Source organism: Semicossyphus pulcher, unplaced genomic scaffold (assembly GCF_022749685.1).
Source record: "Semicossyphus pulcher isolate SPU_LCO1_2020_fin unplaced genomic scaffold, fSemPul1.0.p SCAF_4, whole genome shotgun sequence".
In the NCBI taxonomy this organism is placed as follows: domain Eukaryota; kingdom Metazoa; phylum Chordata; class Actinopteri; order Labriformes; family Labridae; genus Semicossyphus; species Semicossyphus pulcher.
Window position 1 is genome coordinate 24,170,185 of NW_027211715.1, and position 20,566 is coordinate 24,190,750.

The window sequence follows — 20,566 nt, forward strand, 5'->3', positions numbered from 1 at the left end:
ATTTACATCCAACAATCACAGCTGCCGAAAAAATCCTCAAAACTCAGAAACACAAACAAAGAGGCAAACATACAGCCACGCTGAAACAACGGCTCTGCAGTCAAATCAAATACCCCTGATGTTTGAGTTCTGAATCTACTGTGGAGGAGAGTTTGGGCGTGTTTGTATGCGCCCTATCTCTATCACTGATTTATTATACTCGTGCAATAGATGATGTGTTTAAGGATACCCGACTGTCTGGGCTAGACAGTCTTTTAAATGATCTCTTAACTACATGTGGATTTATAAATATCATTAAACATTCATGTAGTCTTTGCTGTAGTTATCTCCTTTAATGTGCTGCCTGGAGAAGGCCACTTTACAAATCCCTGCAGGGTTTTTAGGCAGTTTTCCGTCACATTCCCTTGTTATTATATTCAGGATCCTTACTCATGCTCTAGGTTTTTTAGTTTCTGGAAGTCTTTTGCTGTTTCACATTTTAAGACATATATATAATGTTACAATGTTGGATGTCCAGACTAAACGTGGGTGAAGTTTAGATCTGTAGGTCAAAGTATGTTGGAGTAATCCCCAGGCTTCTCAGCTCAGTCTGCAGGCTGCTGTGATTGCCAGGTTTCACACTGTTTTTTCTACACACCTCAGCAGGCTTCGGAGAGCTGGCCAATCAGAAGAAAGTGGGCTTGTAGGTGCGGGGTTTAATAATAGCTTAATAAGCTTAATATTATTTACAATATAATTATAATATTATTATATTGATATCAGCAGTCAGACGGGGCTATAAACTCGAGTACATCCTGCACAAAAAGGTCTGAAACCACAACTCTTGTTTTCTGGAAACCTGGAGAATACATTACTTCTTCTGCTTCTTCATGGCGTATAGCGGCACTGTGCTTGGACTCTTTGCCCTACACTCTGCTCCCTGCCTTTTGGTGAGCGAAGAGCAAATTTCTTATCATGTGACGGCAGCTTTATTCTCGTTAAAACCGAGCAGGGGGTCAGAGCCAACCCAGAAACCCAGTAACTAAACCCCAAACTCTTCTGCTTTGCATGAGCACGAACGTGGCTGAAGCAGAGAGTGTGACGAGGGAGAAAACGCCAGCCAACCTCTCTCCTTCTGCTCCTACCATGATTTATCTTCCTCCTATAACTGGGGCAAAGAGGGGGGGGAGGGGGGGGCAGTATAGGGTGTCCTGTCCCAAAAAGAAAAAAAAAAACACATCCCGACCCCCCTTAACACCCCGTTTCTAAACCCTGGAGGCCTGCTCTACTTCAAGCCACCTGGTTGACTTTGCTGCAGTGCGTGCCTGCGTGCGTTCTGTGTGTGCGTGTGTGTGTAACCTTCACCTGGACTCGTAGAGATAAATGAAACCCCAACGTGGGCTAAAAATAAAAAGGCCAGTCTGCTGTCACTGGTGGTAATAGCTCCATTGCAGGCCTGTTGCGGCAGCACTTAATTCTGTCGCACTGAAGACGCCTTGTTAAGCTTGACCAAGGGCACAATTTTCTCTCTGTAAATTAGAGATGAAATGTCTGCGTTCTGGCCCTGCGATTATCACGGGAGGCTGTCAACAGAAATACCCCGAAGAGGGGGAGGAGGGGAGGGCGAGATGAAAAATGCATCTGCAGTTTGGGAGAAACCAAGTCCGTGTGGGGAATTTAGTGCGATAGTTGTAGATGTATGAATAAAGACATTAAGCAGTTTGTATCAGAGCCGTTACATAGTGAAGAAAATCATATGTTGTATTTCTGCTCTGATTTGAGTTCAGTCCAAGCTCACCTGTCACTTTAAACCATATGCAGACACATACAGGTTTGATTTGGCCTAAATTATAACCCTGATCATTTCTTTATAACTGATGTTGCAAGTTAAAGTTAAAACCTTTTGTAAATGATTCTTTGTGTGTCTTTAGATAAGGTTTAAAATATCTAAACTGCACAGAAAATTAGTACAGTGCAGCTGGTGTCGATGGCCTAAATAAAAGAAAAGGATGTAACAATAGAGCTTATAGAGAAACTTGTTTTTGAGAGATTTAGCTGGAGGACAAATTTCATCCTTTGGGAGTTCAGTAACTGATAAGAAGCAAAACATCACATGAAAACACCCAACTCAACTCAAATCCAGGGTAATTGAAACAGCCTTTCCTGTTCTATTTAAGTTGTGTAATTAAGTCATAATTAGTAACTCCTGTTGTCTGTGTTGGCATGTAAAAAAAAATCAATATTAATGCATGTTTACAAGCGTACTGGAACAAATACAGAAAAGCTGCAAGCTGCACAGACAACTACGGGCACTGCTGCCAGGAAGACACTAAAAAGTGGTGAGAATTGCGCTTATATGGCTTGGAAACGCTTCACATACCACAAAAAATATATTTTTGGAACATTTTTTTAACATTATTTTTTTGCCTTTATTTATAGGACAGCTGAAGATAGACAGGAAATGTGGGGAGGAGAGAGTGGGGGATGACATGCACCAAATGACCGACAGACCGGGAGTCAAACCTGCGATCATGGAGCGCCTGCTCTACCACCTGAGCTAAACCAGCGCCCCATTTAGCACATTTTCAACACAGCTAAAGGGTAGCCTTCTTCACTTCCTGCATATCAAACCATTGCAACAACAACCACGTCCAAGCCATCATTATCAGTACTACGAGCATCATTTCTTTACTTGGTTGTGTTGTCTAACTCCACACCCCAGCCTTTACCAGAACATGCACTGTTATTGGCGGCAGGGAAATTATAAAATGATGTGTTCATTCATCCGCCCTCACCTGGTCTCTGAGGCGATCCGTCTCCTCCTGGTACTCCGCGAGCTGTTTCTTCCACTGCTCCACGCTGCCGTTAGCTTCCTGCAGCGCCGCCACCAGCTTGGCGTTACTGTCCTGCAGGGTGAAGAGTTCAGCCTCCAGGTTTATCTCACACATGGACCTGAGGAGAGGGCACAAAAACACACAGAGGTTTAAAGCACTAATAATGTGTGGTTATTTTGCGGCTGCCTAATGCAACCAAAATCAATGCTAATCAGAGCAGTTACAGTTTACCAAAACACTGAGCTGCAAGACGCTAAAACCCTCTAAAGAACAGACATAATGCTGGTTGACAGTTTCTGTCAGAAGTTTTGCTGGAGAGAACGTGCAGAAGAACGAGGTCATGAAGTAAGCTTTTATATTATGCTGCGACAGATGTTTGGAGAGATTTAGTGTGAATTAATTTGATTTTAAGGAGCCATAAACCCATGTATTTTAAAGTTTTCAGAGATCAAACTAGATGAGTCACTGTAATTTCTTTTAACGTATCCTCTGACGTGAAAATGACCCTACATGTGACATTTTCTTCCTTCCTTTCTTTCTATTATAATTGGGTTGAGTGAAGCAGCTTATCACTGAAGCAGCTTCATTTTTCTACAAATTCAACAGTAACATGTTGCATTAAATTTGAACACTGCTGGTGTTGGTGATGGGCTGCAAGGTTATCTCTGTTTACAGAATCTGTAGGCGCGAGACCAGATTTTTGTACGGGAAGAGTTCTGGTTTCCGTTGGTAGTACGTTTGTAGTCTGAGTTGTATTGGCCGAACACGTATTAGCAGGTTTTGGCTGCATACAGGACAAACAGTCTGTGTGGAGAGCAAAAGCAGGCGGAACGCTATCTGCTGAATGTCATCCCATCAGCGGCCATCTAACAACAATTTAGCTTCTTATTAATCTCTATAAACAGACATCTGCATCAAGTTCAGCTAACAATCTAGATTAAAAGTTTCAACTTGAGCGACAAATTCTCTGATCGCTGCGTATCATCAGTGTTTAGATTTCCCGACTTCCCGAATGCCTCAGAAATGAGTGATCCAACTTCCAGGGGCGAATTTCTCTTTGTGATCTGAACACTCGGTCGCTTCTCACATTTCTAATTGGACTGTAAACAATGCAGCGCACGGAAAAGGAAGTCTTGGCTGGAAGTCGCTAACTGCTGGCTACACCGGAAATACAGAGAAGTTGGCATTCACGCCCAGAGGCTGTATCGTAGTCAGACGACAGCCGATGTGTTCGGAGACTGGCTGCAAGGAAACCATACAAATGTTTGTTTGTCACATGCAGGTATCATTTAACTGGAGCAGTTTAATTGGTATCTAGTAACATTACCCAGGTCTATAAGGTACAAGATGTCCAATACGGCTTCAGCTGCGCCCGTCCAGGCTCGATAATTTCACCTTTGTATGACATGAAAATAGTCCCCTTGTGTATTTTGGAAGAAATTTGTCTCATCCGCAGCTCATGCACAGCCCGACTACAGAGCAGCTTCTTTCCTCAGGCTGCGACTCCTAAACTCATCCTCCGAACTTCATAAATAATTGTCTGTTTGTGTTTTGTACTGTGGTTGTAGCTTCAATGGGACTGCATCTTGTATTTTTGTTGCACAACCCTGTTTTTGCAGAATGAGACATAAATAAAGCTCATAACCTGCAACAGAGACCACGGGGTGCTGTAGAAGAAACAGACCAACACTGGTGCTGTGTTCTCCTTTATTAAAACTTGGGAAAGACGGATCAGGTCCTGTGTGCCGGCAAAGGTCAGGTTTTAGTGGGGATATTTAATAAACCAGAGAGCTTTCACATGAGAACGAGGACTTTAGGAATCAGAGTCGTCCCCATGAGGACCAGTCTAACATCTCGGCAAACATAAACCTGCTCACCATAGCAACCGGAGAAAAAAGCCTTCAAAGGCTTATGACGGTCATAAAATAAAATCATTGGGATAATAGGTTGTAAAGCAGCAGAGCATGAGTGTTTTTCTGCTTCTTGGTCTCAGATGGAAGGTTGAGTGATCAATAATGGGACCATAATGACGATAATTATACGCTGCTAAATTCAGACGCACACTCACTCACACTGAACGACCAAAGAGTTTTCACCTGCGCTGTGTCTCCCAGGCAGACTAACCTTCAAGAGGGGTTCAGTCTTTATACAGTGACTCATTTTTGTTCCTCTAGTTAATCAGAGTCGTTACTCTTTGTGAGACGTGAGAATGGGATCTTTCAAGGATTTAACAGAGGAGAAAAGGACACAATGCTACATGGGTGTGCGTTTCTTTCAGGGATGCTCACTTAACCCTGATAGAGAAACTGTATTTACTGACCATTTCAATTTTTAAAGATAGTTTTTGTCTTTATTAGATGTGACAGCTGAAGATTGAGGAGAGAGTGGGGTAGACATGCACTACAGGGCTGCAACTTGGGGTCAAGCTGTGGTCCGATGCGTCAAGGACTTTGCCTCTGTACATTGGGTACCTGCTCTACTGACTGAGCTAACCAGCACCCCGTATTTACTGACTTTTAGTCCCCAAATACCCTCGATCCCACTCCTGATCCAAAATAACCCTTGTAGTTTATATTTTAATGTCTCTACCCTCACACCTGACATCATCAGAGTTCATTTCTGAGGCTCATTGAAGCTCCTTTGTAGCCACAGACAATATTTAAACATTTACAGACAGAGTAGGACTCAATGGTCTCTATTTATGGCATTACCTCAAGGCCAAAGCACTCATCATGAAAAGTAATATGAGCTTAATGCAAAGTAGTGCTCGTTAATTTGTCTCGTCAGTCTGTATTTGTGGAAGCACAAGACTTTACTGCAGCAGAACCCCATTTTAACCTGCAATAATGGATTTTTTGGAAACTTCTGTGTAGCAGAAACATTGACTGTTAGCAAACAGTTGCTTATTTAGACATCCAGCAGTGACAGAGAAACACTATAACATTTTGCACTTGTGTTTCTGGCCAGCTGATGATTAAAAGTTCAATGTTCACGTTTAAGCTTTTTGTTCCAGTTTTGGTCTCCTCCAAATGCTGCAGGAGATATCTGTCCTTTTAGCTGCTGAATGCTCCACTTTGCTCACAAGCTAGTCTCTCTAACTGTGTGTGTGCTGTTCGGTGCTGAGCAGGTAGTGTACAGTGGGGTTTTTAGAGACTAATGATGGCAGTTAGAGTGAACCAAAAGAGTAAAGTGGCAGCTGGACAGCTAATCAATGAGATTGAACTCACTATAACGCTCCTTAAAGCAGAGGGGAGCCGCAGATTTATGTGATAGTAATTTGTGTGTGTAGTGAGCACAGGGGCGGCTGTGACTCAGCGGTAGAGTCGGCCGTCTCTCAATCGGAAGGTTGGGGGTTCGATCCCTGGTCGAAGAGTCCTTGGGCAAGACACTGAACCCCAGGTTGCTCCCGGTGGCATAGCCATCAGATATGAGTGCATAGATCCTGATTGGAAATTGGCACTTTGGTCATTGCAACCAGTGTGTGAATGGGTGAATGTGACATGTAGTGTAAAAGCAGCTTTGAGTGGTCGGAAGTTTAATCTGCAGAGTTTGAGTTAGGGAGGATGTGATGCTACTCTTGGCTGCCGCCACACTTTACTGCCACACAAATATTTGCAATATACATTTTTTGTCATTTCCTTTTTTAGTTGTTTGGTAGTGTGTTATATAGAAGCTCTTATTTCACCCAGCACATGCAGTGTTGGTACCAGTGAACTCACCGGATATATAACAGAATGCGTTGTTTGTGGAATAAATCCTGAAGGCTGTCGCTACAAAAGCCCTTCACTTCATGCGTGGTGTTTTTTTTATTTTCAGTTAGAAGGATATTTAAAACACCTGTGAACAGCTTTCAGGTAATTTGGGTGAAAAGTAGAGTGATGGGCCAGGAGGGAAAGTGATTGTGGATCCAGCGTTTTCCATTTCATGAGGTTTATGAAATATTTCAAATTAAAACTGTCTGGAAAGGATATCTTTGAGCATTTTTGCTTTTTAACCTGAACTAATGGTAATAAAATCTGTATTCTAATGAAGACCTAAATTATGTAAATATTTTGTTCACTAAAATAACACATTTTTAAAGCTGCTGAGCCTTTCCAGATGCATTCACTTGTTTAAACGCTTTGCGGTGTAATGGTTTTTAAGTGTTGTCTCCTCTCCTCCTCTCCTCCTCCATCATGTAGTCCCACTGGGGGTTAGAGCGCAGATTATAAACTTCCTAGAAAACTTTCTAAACTCATAACTGATACAATTCCCTCCAAGTACTCCCACACACACACACACACACACACACACACACACCTGCTGCTCTTACTGTTGCTGTTTTATTCTCGTGCTGGAAGCCAAATATTCTTTCATAAACATCAGAAGCTGTGAGGATGAATTCACACGGAACAATGTCTCTTTCTCTCTGTTCTCTTGTTGATCTCTCTGCACCGTGTTGTCAAATAAATATGCTAAAGATAAAGTTAAGTAAGCTGTCTGATACATGCACTCATGATATATTTACCATAGCATGTAAAAAAATGTTTTTTTATGTACGAAACACTTCATTAAAAGCACATTTCTATTGAGCCAAAAGAGGATGTAGTAAGGTGTAAATACAAGACTAACAAACCCTGACTGAAAACTAAACTGAAAATGTAAAACTACACTAATGTGTAATAAGTAGTACCTTTTGTATGAATGTAAAATACAAGAATCAGTCAAGTCGAGGTGCTTGGAGGAGTGTGTGCAACGTCTTTGTGGAGTGCCCCTTCAAGCTAAGGATAAAAGCTCCGTGTTATAAACAGTGACACGTGAGGCTTCTCCTGAATAATTAGTTCAACCAGAAATGGGCAGTAGTATTTGCCCATTTTCACTTGCTGCTTGACTCCAGGGAGTAAGGATCTTTATGAAATCATCATTTAGGCAAAGAGGAGGAGCCGATTTTATCATCAAAAAGAGACACCGTTTGAGACAACCACAGAGGTTGTTCATTATCCCTGAGGTCACCCTCACATAAAAAGGTAGTCGTTTCTTTTGGCGCTAGTTTCCATTGTTTGAATGTTTTTCAGTGAGCGGACCCAGTAGCACAAAGCAGACACACGCCCTGGGTACAAATCCCATACTATTTCATTTTACTGTAGTGAGAACTGCAGCTGCTCTTACAAAATACATACTTTGCATGCAGTACGCAGACAAGTGGGATATACTTTTTCCTTCATCATAACATTGCTTCTTGAACTTTGACCCTCTTGCAAACACATTAGAAGTTGATCCGTCTGTGCTGTCTTCCTGGCTCAGTGGATGTGATGTACCTTCGGCTGTGCAGAGGATTGTGGCTCAGAATAGCCAAAATAGCAGAATGCATGAATACTGCAAGGTGCAGCTAGATGTACAAACGTAGTAGGACATCCTGGTATTTTTTTGCAAACTGAATTTAAAATACATGGATTGGGACTTAACTTAACTTCTTGTTATGCTGTCTATATGCTGAACCCCTCTCCTGAAGTGGGCAAAGAATACAGAGTGAAAAATAAGTAGGAATACGCCATAAACCTACATATACCCTGAACTGCACCTCTGATAAAAAAAGGGTTTATCATAGTCTGTCTTAAAGGAGTCAAATCTATGAGCTGTATGTCTTAAGACAACATTATGCATTATATACAGTATAATCTTCCTTCTGAAGTAAATAAAAACATCATTACCCTTCTGACAACATCTTCTTCACCCTCTCCTTCTCCACCGTCAGCTCCACTTCAGCGCTCTTGCTGCGAAACAGCTTTTCCTCGCCCGGCCCGTTGACGGTGAGCAGCGGCGGAGAGTGGCGATCCTCCGACAACTCCTGGACGGACGACACAAACAAGACATGAGCTCTGTTATAGTGTTTAAATGAAAAGCTTTGTTAATATGGCACTAGTCTCATCTGTATCTTGATTTTCCTACTCCTTGAAATCAAATGGGACAATACAAATAAAAAAGAGCAGCATCTGAGTAAGTGTTAAAAACCAGCAATAAATGTGTGTTATTGGAGTTGTTCCAATATGCCAACATACTCATACAGAAAGACTGACGATATCAGATGTTTTACAGCTGATACAACATTAAGTACAACTCATTACATGTATTACTGTTTCAATTTCCAGACCCGTCATCAGAAGAAAACAAGACAAGACACAGCAGCAGGTCGGGACAGAGCTCAACCTGTCAGCGTTTGAGATGTCCCATCTGGGCTCCTGTAAACAGGCTCCATGCAGAGCGAGTGTGTGGAGCCCAGCTGCCTCCTCTTCACACTGCCTCACAAATCAGATTGAACCTTGATTTAACAGGAATTTAATGAAGTACAGTTTAATTTCAAGAGTCTGTCTGGCGTTATAAATGTGCACTTTGTGGTGTCCTGCTTAAATATGATGTCTAACAGACATCAGCATATAGGCTCACTATAGGTGCAGGGCCAATCTGTGCAAGACTACAGGTGGAATTCAATGTTTCTTTTGACACCTGATTTAGTCAAAGGTTCAGTCTGCATCTTTTTATTTAAACTAAGTATAGTTTTAACTAAATATGTGTAATCTATTATATGAGAAGACAATCGTGTAAATATAAAGATCTTTAAAGAAAACCTCATCTTATCTAAAGGTCCATGAAGTAGCTGCTCTGTTTATAAAGTATTCATGGACTAGACGTTCAAATTCCCCTTTTCTCATTGAGCCTTTAGGGATTTCTACACATGCTTTCTTACAGCTGTTGTGTATTATGCTTGTGAATAAAAGATACATTTTAAAAGGTAAACTGGGGGCGCTGGTTTAGCTCAGTGGGGAAAGCAGGCGCCCCATTTACAGTGTCACAGTCTGTGATGTAGCAGCCACAGGCTTGACTCCCGTCCTCAACCCCGTGCTACATTTTAAATCTCTGCCATTTCGACATTTTAAGAAATATAAAACGCTCTGCTTGAAATAATTAATTGTGTCTGATAAAATCTTCCCAAAGCATCTCCTCTTTCTCCCTCATTAAAAATTCTGAATCTGCATAGTCCCCGCCCACTATGCAAATTTCCATCCGCCCCCTCCGCTGCGAAAACAAAACACGTCTCTGCCGTCGTTTAGTGGCAACTTGTTGAAACTTAGCTAACTTGAAATGTAGTTATTAGTAGTAGTAACGTTAACGTTAGTAGTCAGTAGTGAGTTTGCAAAAATTACGATGGCGGTTACAGCTGGCTTGCGCATAACCAAAGTGGTTGCCATAGGTTACATATAATGATATGCATAGCGTCAGCCCGTCCATTAACGGGATTGGCTCCTTAGGTTTGTGACGTCTCAAACCTGCCAATCTGAAAACGTGTAGTTCAGCCTGTCCTTGGTACACTGCAGTTTAAAAGCAGACAGGCCCAGCCATGGAGATGACTGCTGATGCTGTCCCTGATATGTCTTGTAGCACATGAAGAACACCACATGGAGATGTTTACAAGGTTAAACTCTTGATTTTCACTGGAGGGCGTCTTTAAGTCGTACTTTAAATAGATCTTCACCATGTGTTTTATTCAAGTACTCAGTTACAGTAGATTAAATTGAGCTTGTAATGAACAAATTCCTAAAATAAACATTCACAGTAATATACAGAGACATGAATGTAAATATATATATATCTTTTCTGTCTGTGTTTGCCCGGAACAACTGATTCATTAGTGATCAATCTGACTGTTTTTGTTCAGACGTCGGCCTGTTTGGAAGCAGAACTACCTCGAATCTTCATAATGTTATTTCAACAGTGAGAAGTGACAGTTGGTTTGAAGAGCTTCTGTCGTTTTGGAGCAGATTACATAAACAAGACAGTTGGTGTGTCACAGCAGCCTTTATCTTGTTTGCAGTCTGGTTATTAAATTATTTTGGAAGCGATTTGGTTGCTGGGAGATTTGTAGGTCGAGTCTTCATACTTGATCTTACTTTATCACTTTAATGATTTTATTGTTTGTTTTGTATCTCTGTGTTGAAGGTCCTGTCTGTCTGGAACTGCATTGTTGCTGTTGTCTAAGCAGGGCTCTCTTGAGAATGAGACCACATGTCTCCATGAGATTACCTGTCAAAATAAAGGCTAAATAAAAATAAAAATACTCATTCATATTTTTGCATGTAAATTGCTATATCTGCATTTTGCCTGAGGAGCAGTTCACAGAATGAAATGCGGGTGAAACAAACTGAATGATGATATAGTAAAAGAAGAATAATTCATCCTCCTCTCATGTCAGACAAAGACTTGAGTATGACATGACAGCCTGCAGATGGCTTCGCTCCAGCCTGGCACAGTCACGTCTAACCAATCTGCTTTCATATTTTCCTGCTCTGCTGCCCAGAAGAGGGTTGAAGCTTATTATCGCACAGTTTTGTGAGCAGTTTGAGGCAGCGGGCTTAAAGTCTGCTCAGTCTCCCTTTTTAAAACGTGAGGATGAATTAGCTCGAGTACGACTCTGTAGCCCCGGCCGCCTCCCGTCTCCTCCTCCTCCTCCTGAGTGGAAACCTTAAACCTGAACTTGTCAACGGCCAAGTGCGTCTCTGAAGCATCACAGCCCTCTGCTCAGTGTAGAAAAATCTTGTATTATTAATTTGAGGGAGCCTGGTTCTGCTCCCCTGAGGACTGTGGTTTATTATCTATAGCTTAGCACTTCACCGTGTCTTCATGGAGGATATTGAAATATAACACACAGCCGACCCATGTGGACGAGCAGCGTGTCCAGAGAGCAGGAAAAAATCAAAGCTAAGATAACTCCGGTCTGACCCCAAAGCCGACGGATCAGGCTGTGCGTATCCCTGAATAATTCATGCTGTGGATCATGTATAAGTCATAAATGGGATTACAAATTTACAGCAGTTTTTTCAGTATGTTGTTCGCTAACAGGCTGAGTGGAAACAAGGCAGGGACACGAGAGCACGAGCCTGCAAACGACAGACAACTAATCAGCCAGAGTTCAAAGGAATCCTCACTTTAAAGGACGAATCTGTGTTTTGTCTGTGCTATGGTTTTTAACGGCATCAATGTGTAGACAGGATTTATCCAATTTTAAAAGTTAAGCTGCACGCTCCGTGTTCTGCGCATTTAAGATAAAATGTTCATGTTAATTTACATTTTGTGTTGCTGTAGCCGTCGCTAACAAAGCTTTTACTCTGTTGTAGCAGATGCCAGCTGTGCTTTGAAGCTAAAGTTGGTCTGAAGTCAACTTTAATCAGACTGCAGATGAATTATTGAGCACGATAGTCCGTGCAGCACGAAGACGCATGAACACGCCAGTCCTTTACACAAAAGAAGATGGTTGTCTTTGTGGTTGGTGTGTGTTTTTTTACGCACCTGGGAGAGCTGAGGGATGGAGATGTCCCATGATGCATCAGGGAAAGGGAGAAGGACGGAGAAAATAAGGAGAGACAGAAAAAGAATAGTTATTAGATCATTTCAATAAAGCGTTAATCACAATTAGATCTTTTTCCTGCAACATTATTGATTCATTTTATGTTTCTGGTTTGTTTGGAGTAACAGAAGAAGAAGAGTCTAATCAGAAGAAGAGGAGCGAGAGGTCAACGTCCCGCCCACACTGTTTGAGTGACAGGTGATCCCAAGGATGGGTGGTGCAGAAACAACAACAGCCGTGAACCCTTCACAACAATGATAGGAGCAGAATTGGTACAAATTTGAACATATTCCATGTTCAACATTAAATAGAATCAAAATACATCCACGTGTACTCTACCTGCAAAATAAACATGTATGTGTGTTTTGTATTTAAAAAACACTCAAACCCCATCGCGGCAGCTTTTCGGGGTCCAGCGCGGAGGCTGATGGAACCCCAGATAGTTGAAATATTAAACGGCCTTCCTGCGAAAGCTTTCATCACAGCGTCTCTGCACCTCTGTTCGTCTTAAGTACATCCACACTGTTTACTTATTTATCCGCGCATCAGTCCACGAGCTCCCTGAGCCTTTATAAAGCTCCTGTTTCGACACTCATCGTTTCATTGAGACCACACACCTGCTTTATTTATTCATCTGTCCACGCAGCGGAGGTGCACGCTAAGGTTTCCCTTGAAACGCCTGTCCACTTAATAACACACACACACACACACACACACACACACACACACACACACACACACACACACACACACACACACACACACACACACACACACACACACACACACACACACTTCTTTGAGCTGGTTTTAAAGCCAAGTCAGTGGTTTAAAATATTGATGACTGGAGTTTCTGTTTGCCTCTCTGTCTGCCTCTGCATAGATACCACGTACAGTGTGTGAGGAGATCACGGAGGAAAATCAAACAAGAGACAGCTGTTACCCGTCTAAACTGCATACGTGCATTTATTTACCTTCACTGTTCGGCTCAGTGGTCACATACATTGAGTTTAAGTGCCACATGTTTCCTTCCAAGTGTGTTTAATTGAAAGCGGATGCTGTTGAACATTATTAACTGTAACTGTAAAACAAACGCTGACTTGCCTGTATCATGTTAGCGAGTTTATCTATTGGTTCGGACTATTTTTCCTCTTCATTGTTCCACTCTACTGACATAAACACTGCCATGGTTAACGGTTCAATCCCCACTGAGATATCAGTACAAAACCTCTTAAATGAATCCACTAAAACAAGAATATATTGGATAATTATCCCCCATTGCACACAATCGTTAATTGTCTTTCTACTTGTCAGTTCTCCAAAGCTCTCTGTACTTCTCTGTTGATCATTCTTCATTTTTATCTCACTGAGCTCCACCATCTCCTCCTCCATCTTATCTCTGAGCTCTGCAAACAAGCCTGAGAGCTGAGGCTTTACTGCATGCTGATCCCCTGCTGCCTTCAGAGGCAGAACGTGTTCTCTGCGCAGCCCGGGGCTGCACAGAAACAGCTCTGCACTGCTGTACACGGTTACTGACCGGGGCTGGAGCTGACCTGCTGAACGTGATGCAAAACCTACTGGTATGCAGGGAGAGTGAAAGAACCCGAAATACTGCAGTTTGCCTCCAGTATTATATAAACCAACGTTTTCTGTAAGTTTATCATGATGTAATGTTTGCACACTCGTCTGTTTGTGCTGCATGTTTGCTCCTACTATAGAATTCTTGAGTTTTTATAGCCAGAAACACACTGCAGGTATTTTGATAAACACTTAAAGTTCTTTACAGCTGTCATATCGTTTCATCCACAGTATAACCAGGTGTTTAAATCTTTAAACAGACATACATCTTGGTTTAAAAGCCCTAATGGAGCTCTTAACTGATAGTATAGCCACTCTGAGGCTGCCATCAATACTTGGCTATAGATCATAACACAATAACCTCTTCTCCTAACGCTCCATAACACCTTTGATTGGGTATTATATCTATATCACACGGGTTCAGACAGTCAGCAGTACAGTGTGTTGTATAAAGTGCAGCAGCCGGTGAGTCAGACGATGTGATTATAAACACCAGAGCAGCTCAGCGTTCATCGCCCGACACAAAATCAATGATCCTGTATTATCTAGAAATCGGTACGTGCTGCTCGCCTGCGTCCGACCCTGCAGCTCTATCCAGGTGCTTTATCGTGTGTGTGTGTGTGCGTGTGTGTGTGTGTGTGTTTGCTGAATGAATGGATTTCTCTGTATGCATGAGCATGCGTCCCGGGATTGTGTGTGTGCGTGTGTGTGTGTGTTCGAGGAGGGGGGCAGTTTTGTTTTTGATTTTTTAAAGGCCTTAACCAACAGACAAGCAGGTCTCTGGTTGCCTAAGAAACAGCTGCCTTGTCACTGACCGTGACCTCTGACCTCTGCATGAGCTGTTCAACTCTGCACTTCACACTTACACACAAGGGCAAAAAATCTGCAGTTAATGTTATATTTCCTCACCACACCAACATATAGAACATTCAGGTCTTTTATGTCCATTTTCTTTTCTCCACATTATTTTTCTCATGTTATTTTATTGTTAAATTGCATTTATATTTATTTCACTATAAAGCACTTAGTAACAATGTGGACAGAAAATGGGGCTTCCTGCAGACCCATGCCATGTGACGGGGTGGCTGTGGCTCAAAGGTAGAGTGAGTTGCCCTCCAATCAGAAGTTTGGTAGATCCCCTGGTACATGACGATGTAACCTTGGGCAAGATACTGATAGGGGGGCGCCAGTTTAGAACAGCAAAAATTGCGCTTCCCATATACAGAGGCTACAGTCCTCTGGCTGCTGCGTGTCATATTACAAAACGTTTTTTTTTTTTATTTAAGCTCTAGAAGTGCAAAGAATGTTGAGTGAGCAAAGTGGCAGCATTTGACTTGTACACTTCATTTAGTGCGTTATCTACCCCAACTTTAAACTATTGAATGCATAAATTAGTTACAATTAAATTAAAGATGGAAGGTATTGAAAGGAAAATAACTGTTGACCTTTGACCTTCTAGTCTCATGTCTGCTTCTGTGCAGCTCAGTCCTGCATCAGTACTCTGAAAAGTGTCCTGTCCTTGTTGAAAACTATATTTAACACACCCTCTGCTGAAGAGTCTGCTCACTTTTTGCGCTAGACTTTTATAAGAGTTGACCTTCTCGGTATCTTTGCTCTGTCGTGAGTCTGTTTACGCTGCCTCACTTTATACACAGACATCAGCTTTTATCTGAGTGTCTCAGAGCGACGCTGCGGTTTGCAGCGTGACCCTGCAGCCTCTCAGACCGGCTGAAGGGCCCTTTGTTAGGATCTCCACACAATGCATTAACACACAGACACACTTTTCATTTTGAATCACTTCAACACGTAATCCTTATACTTGGCAGAATAACTCATAAACAGCAGAGCAGCTCTAAAGCGTTCCAAAAGTTAGCATGTGACTTTGTTTCCTCCATGTTTGTACTTTTGAATGAGTCACAGCCACCCAAACAGGGCGTGTACTACTTAATGCTGTAAATGTCAGAAGGCCTGCCCCAGAAAACATCGCTCTGTGGGATGTCTCTGCAGGGCGGCTTGTTTGGTTAAGAAGAAAAAGCGAGGGACAAAAAGTTTCCACTGCAGACAAACTTTCACTTCTCCGAATGTACCACAGGGTTATCAAGTCCACCAAGAAATCACCACACTGGCAGGATAAAGGCCGGCCATTGTCATTTCAGCGGCAGCCAGATTCCCTCAATTATAGATGATTCAGCCTCCCTCCCCTCCCCTCTCCATTCTCCTGATCCCTCATTCTTCTTTCTTTCTTTCAGTCCGAGCCATTACTGTCCCTCCAAACACCTTCAGCGCCTGCGTCTCTTTTTTCTGCTTCCCCTCTCCATTTGTCATGCATGAAATCTTTTAATGGAGTTAACCAACGGGAGAATAATGGAGCGGCCAGATGGGGATCCATTTAATCCCTCGTGATTCTGTATATGTTTAAAATAGCAACAAAGGGACAGGGTTCATTGGGATATTACTGCTCTGCTATGTCTCTGGGGTTTCACAGACCCTTTAAGGTCACAAGTCTATTTGTTATATCCTGAACCTGCTGTCCATCCTTATCTAAAGACCAGGTCCAGTCATGAAGTCTATTAGACACATGTTGGGAATGATCAGAAGACACTGGCACTGTCAGCTTTTCTGATGTCAGTTATACAGTAGCCTAATACCAGTGGCTTTACATCATTACCAGAAGAGGTAAATAGTGTCTGCACTCAGAGGAAGTGGTACAGTTGGATGTCTTTCAATCGGCAGGTTGGTGGTTCGATCCCCAGCTCCCTCAGTCTACATGTCGGAGTGTCACTGAACACCTAATTGCTCCTGGTGGCCGAGCCAACGGTGTGTGAATGTGACGACTGATTGACAGTTGGGCACTTTAACACTGCAGCAGCCTCTGCCATCAGGGTGTGAATGTGAGTGTGAATGGGTGAATGTGACATGTTGGCTGTGTCCCAATTCAGGGCCTGCATCCTTTGGAGGAAGTACTTGAAGGCTGACAAATGCGTCCTCCGTTTCCCGGGCCACAGGATCCATCGGATGCCTCCATCAGGGCCCAATGTATCCCAAGACTCATTGCGTACCAATTAAAACGAGATGGAGGCCGAAGAATACACTTTTAAATGTCAAAGTTTTTGGTTTCAACTCAATCAAATAGTTAACGATACAAATAATAGGTTAAATTACGCGACGTTAGTTGTGATAGCTAGATAGCCAGCTAGCTACCTGTTGCTAGGTGACAGGAGCCGTGTTTGGTGACGCAAGGGTAAGGGCAGGAACAGCTGGTGACGCAAACAGGAAACCCTCCGTAGACCAGACCGTCTCATTTCAGTTCGGCCTTAGCGGTCACACAGATTACGAATGACTCATCCTCCGTAGACCGCGTCCTTCAAAGTCTGCAGCCCCCGAATTGAGACACAGCTGTCGACACAGCGCCTTCAGGGGTCGCAAGACTAGTAAAGTGCTATATAAGTACAGTCCATTTAGTATTTACACAAATATTTAAAATACATATTTTTCTTACCCCTCGTTACTCTAAGAAAGTTGGCATTACACTTTGTGCAGTTATTTTTGGTTTAAGATACAGATTGTTGACCTGAATTTCTCAACAAGGAGGTAAAAGGTCTGATCATCTTATCTAATAATAAGTCATCTATGTAGTAATGTATTAATGTATCTAAGTATCCTCCTATCTATCTACCTATCCAGCCGATGTTTGTTATTCTCTACCACCAATGAATTCCCCAATATAAGAGAGGTGAATGAGCCGTATTTGTTGTGCTCAAAGCATCTTAAAAGTCATTACATGAAACTCAACAGCAATGTGTCTTTCCAGACACAATGCCAAGATTACTCAGGAAAATCCACATCTCCTCTGTGCACAGTTTTCAGCAGATCGGCAGATGGAAGAGCGTTCATGAGGTTATTTACTGTTATATTGGAAGTAACTAATATATTAGCATAGCAAAAATGCATGTATTACCATGAATGTGTTATTTTTCACTTGATGATTAGGCCTTGGTATTTACAGAGAATGACTGATTCCTCTTGTTGATCCTTTCGTCACATTGTTACAACTAATGCATTTATTTATTCTGAGTACATTTTAGCACACACAGTTTCCATTTGCTCTAATTAGCCAATATAACTTAAACACTGGAACTTTCCAAAAGAAGAGCAGTGCTTTACCTCCGGAGCTGCGATGTTGAGTGCAGGGTTAGCCAGCTCAAACCTCTCCTGAGATTTCTCTCGGGCCAAACGAGCCGCCTCCTTCACCTCCTTAAACTGCTCCGCAAACTGCAGGAGGAGAGAGAGAAGAAGTTACTCTCTGTCTGATGAGAAGACCTGAAAACTCAGCAAACGTACCTACTGTACATACAGCTTACATAGCGCTGCGTGCAGCTTCTTTCATAGCCTACAATAGAGATGTTTTTTTTCCTGTGTATATATAATCAAATTGCAACATGCACGAACCGAATCTCGTTAAAAGATGTGTTAATATGAGTTAAAAATGAAGCTGTGTCCTTCTCTGCTCACATGTCAGTGTTTCCCTTCATCCTCTCGGTGTCAAATATAAATGAATGAAAGATGCTTTGAAGTGTTTTGTTTAAAAGTTGCCCAGGTTTCTGTGTGTGTGTGTGTGCGTGTTCACCTGCTGCAGCTGCTGCTCTGTGGAGAAGCCCAGGCCATACACCGTGTTGGCCCGGCTGTCCGCCCACTGTCCAAACTTCTGGGAGGTTTTGGTGAACGTCATGTTGGGGGTGATGGTGCTGTTGATGATGGCCTGACACCACAGAGGATAGAAGAAGTACTAAATAACATACACTTAAAAGAAGATAAACTACACAAGTAGGATTTTAACATGCTGTATTTAACGTGTACACTAGAGGGGATTATTACTAGAATAAGTCAGGGAGGGAGGAAACATTTTGTATTTGATAAATTCGTTTTTCTGATTATATTTTTGAATTTTTATTAAAAACAAACCCATTAGTTCACTGGCTCTTTTTATTATTTCTTTTTCAGAAGTATTTATTTGTTACCCAAGTTTCATCATAATTCAAATATTTAAGTAAATCCACAACTACATTGTCTTTGCTCACTGTGATACCTGTGGAGTAGCTTAGTATAATTTACACTTAAAAAAACTCCCTATTTTTCCTACCCTGCTGCTCTGTGCAGAAGAAAAAAAACCCGTCCCTACAAGCCTACTTTATTCTGATTGGCCAGCTCTCTGAAGCCTGCTGAGGCTGCACTTTGTGACTTCACAAAGTGCAGCGTGTAGAACAAACTGTGTGAAACCTGGCGTTCACAGCAGCCTGCAGACTGAGCTGAGAAGCCTGGGGATTACTCCAACATACTTTTACCTACAGATTTGAAACTTCACCCACGTTTAGTCTGGACATCCAACATCGTAACATTATATATATATGTCTTAAAATGTGAAACAGCACAATACACCCTCTTTAAAGATTGAGTCCAATTCCACCATAACCTGACTGGGTTCTGTGATTGCATGTACTTAGAGGCATTCATTCATCAATCTACGCAACATGCCTAAAGCGCCCATTTAAAAAGGTCATTTTCAAGGACAGAGATTTTCATGATATGCAGAACCAACATGAAGAACATTAATAACATCTGTCACCTTTAAATGCCAAATTCATTACAGCTCATTGTTACTTTTCATGTGTAGGCACTTGACCAGCAGATATCCTGATTTTACCCAACACTGGCCAAACATTCACAGAGCAGCAGCTCATTACAGAAGACAGGCGTGTGATTATTAGCTGTAATAAAACGTGGCAGCAGTTAGATTATGGACATGTACTGGAGAACTATGCATCCAAATAAAGATTAAATATCCAACAACTGTTCCACAGAAAGAGCTAAGTGAAAAGCTTGTTGTGCTGTGCGATGATCTGTTCAGTAACTTTCTGTGGCGAACGGTCTGATTAGGTGGATTTGTTGCCAAGTGTGGATTTCTTTGGTCTCTTCCCCAAAAGCTTCGAGTCTCAGGGCGCTACATGGGCTCAATTGGCTCATAACTACAAAGTGCAGCATTCTCGTATTCTCTAGTTTGGTGCTAACAAGATCTGCTGTTAGTGTTTGGACTCCCAGGTGCTTTACGTTGTGTTGGATGCTGCACTGCCGATGTGAGTGTGTTATTAATATCCTGCCGACAATTTATGAAACTACAACTAATGCATCCCCCGCCTAGGATAGTCCCAACCAAACAGAAAGTAGATTTATTTCCCTTTCATGTGAAGAAAAATTAAGAGCCTCTTTACCAGTGTAATACGTTTACACTGTGAGGGAAATATTATATAATGACTGCTGAGTGCAACAAGGGACAGCGTGGTACTATACACACGTTTAATAAAGACTTGATTTGATTTTCCTGCAGCCCCACTGAATCTCATGCTGGTTTTATCTGACAGAAATACAATAATCAAGGATAAAAACATGCTTTCTAAACAGACCGCTTAAGAATCGATCAATGCTGGAAAAACACTTTCTAACGTTTCACCTCTTAAAAAACGTAAACCTGCTCTGATTCTTTCATGTGTTTAGGCCTGACAATGATACCAGATAAGAATGTGTGTATGTTCTGTGGCTGCAACATTCAAACAGCTGAACACTGACTTGTGTTTGACCAATTTAAACGCTTGCATTCTACTTCCTCTAACACCAACTTTCTTCCCCACAGAGCCTCTGGCCTGCACATCAACCATCAAAACTGCTGTTTAGTAATGGAGGTCGCTGCCTGTGTCTGATGCATGCAGAGTTTGTGTGTGATCTGCACATATGAATTTATGCA

At 42.1% G+C, this 20,566-nt stretch overlaps 1 protein-coding gene across 1 annotated transcript in view; it reads right to left on the minus strand.

The window, feature by feature from the left end:
• The window catches only part of LOC138607822 (homer protein homolog 3-like), a 52,736-nt gene that overhangs the window by 13,031 nt on the left and 19,139 nt on the right, over positions 1 to 20,566 (minus strand). Inside the window, exons 4-8 of the mRNA XM_069680475.1 lie at positions 18,398 to 18,529; positions 17,935 to 18,042; positions 12,135 to 12,143; positions 8,504 to 8,640; positions 2,775 to 2,931 (exon numbers count right to left, since the gene is read on the minus strand). Coding sequence (XP_069536576.1) covers positions 2,775 to 2,931; positions 8,504 to 8,640; positions 12,135 to 12,143; positions 17,935 to 18,042; positions 18,398 to 18,529 — 543 coding nt within the window. The remainder of the gene's footprint in view (positions 1 to 2,774; positions 2,932 to 8,503; positions 8,641 to 12,134; positions 12,144 to 17,934; positions 18,043 to 18,397; positions 18,530 to 20,566) is intronic.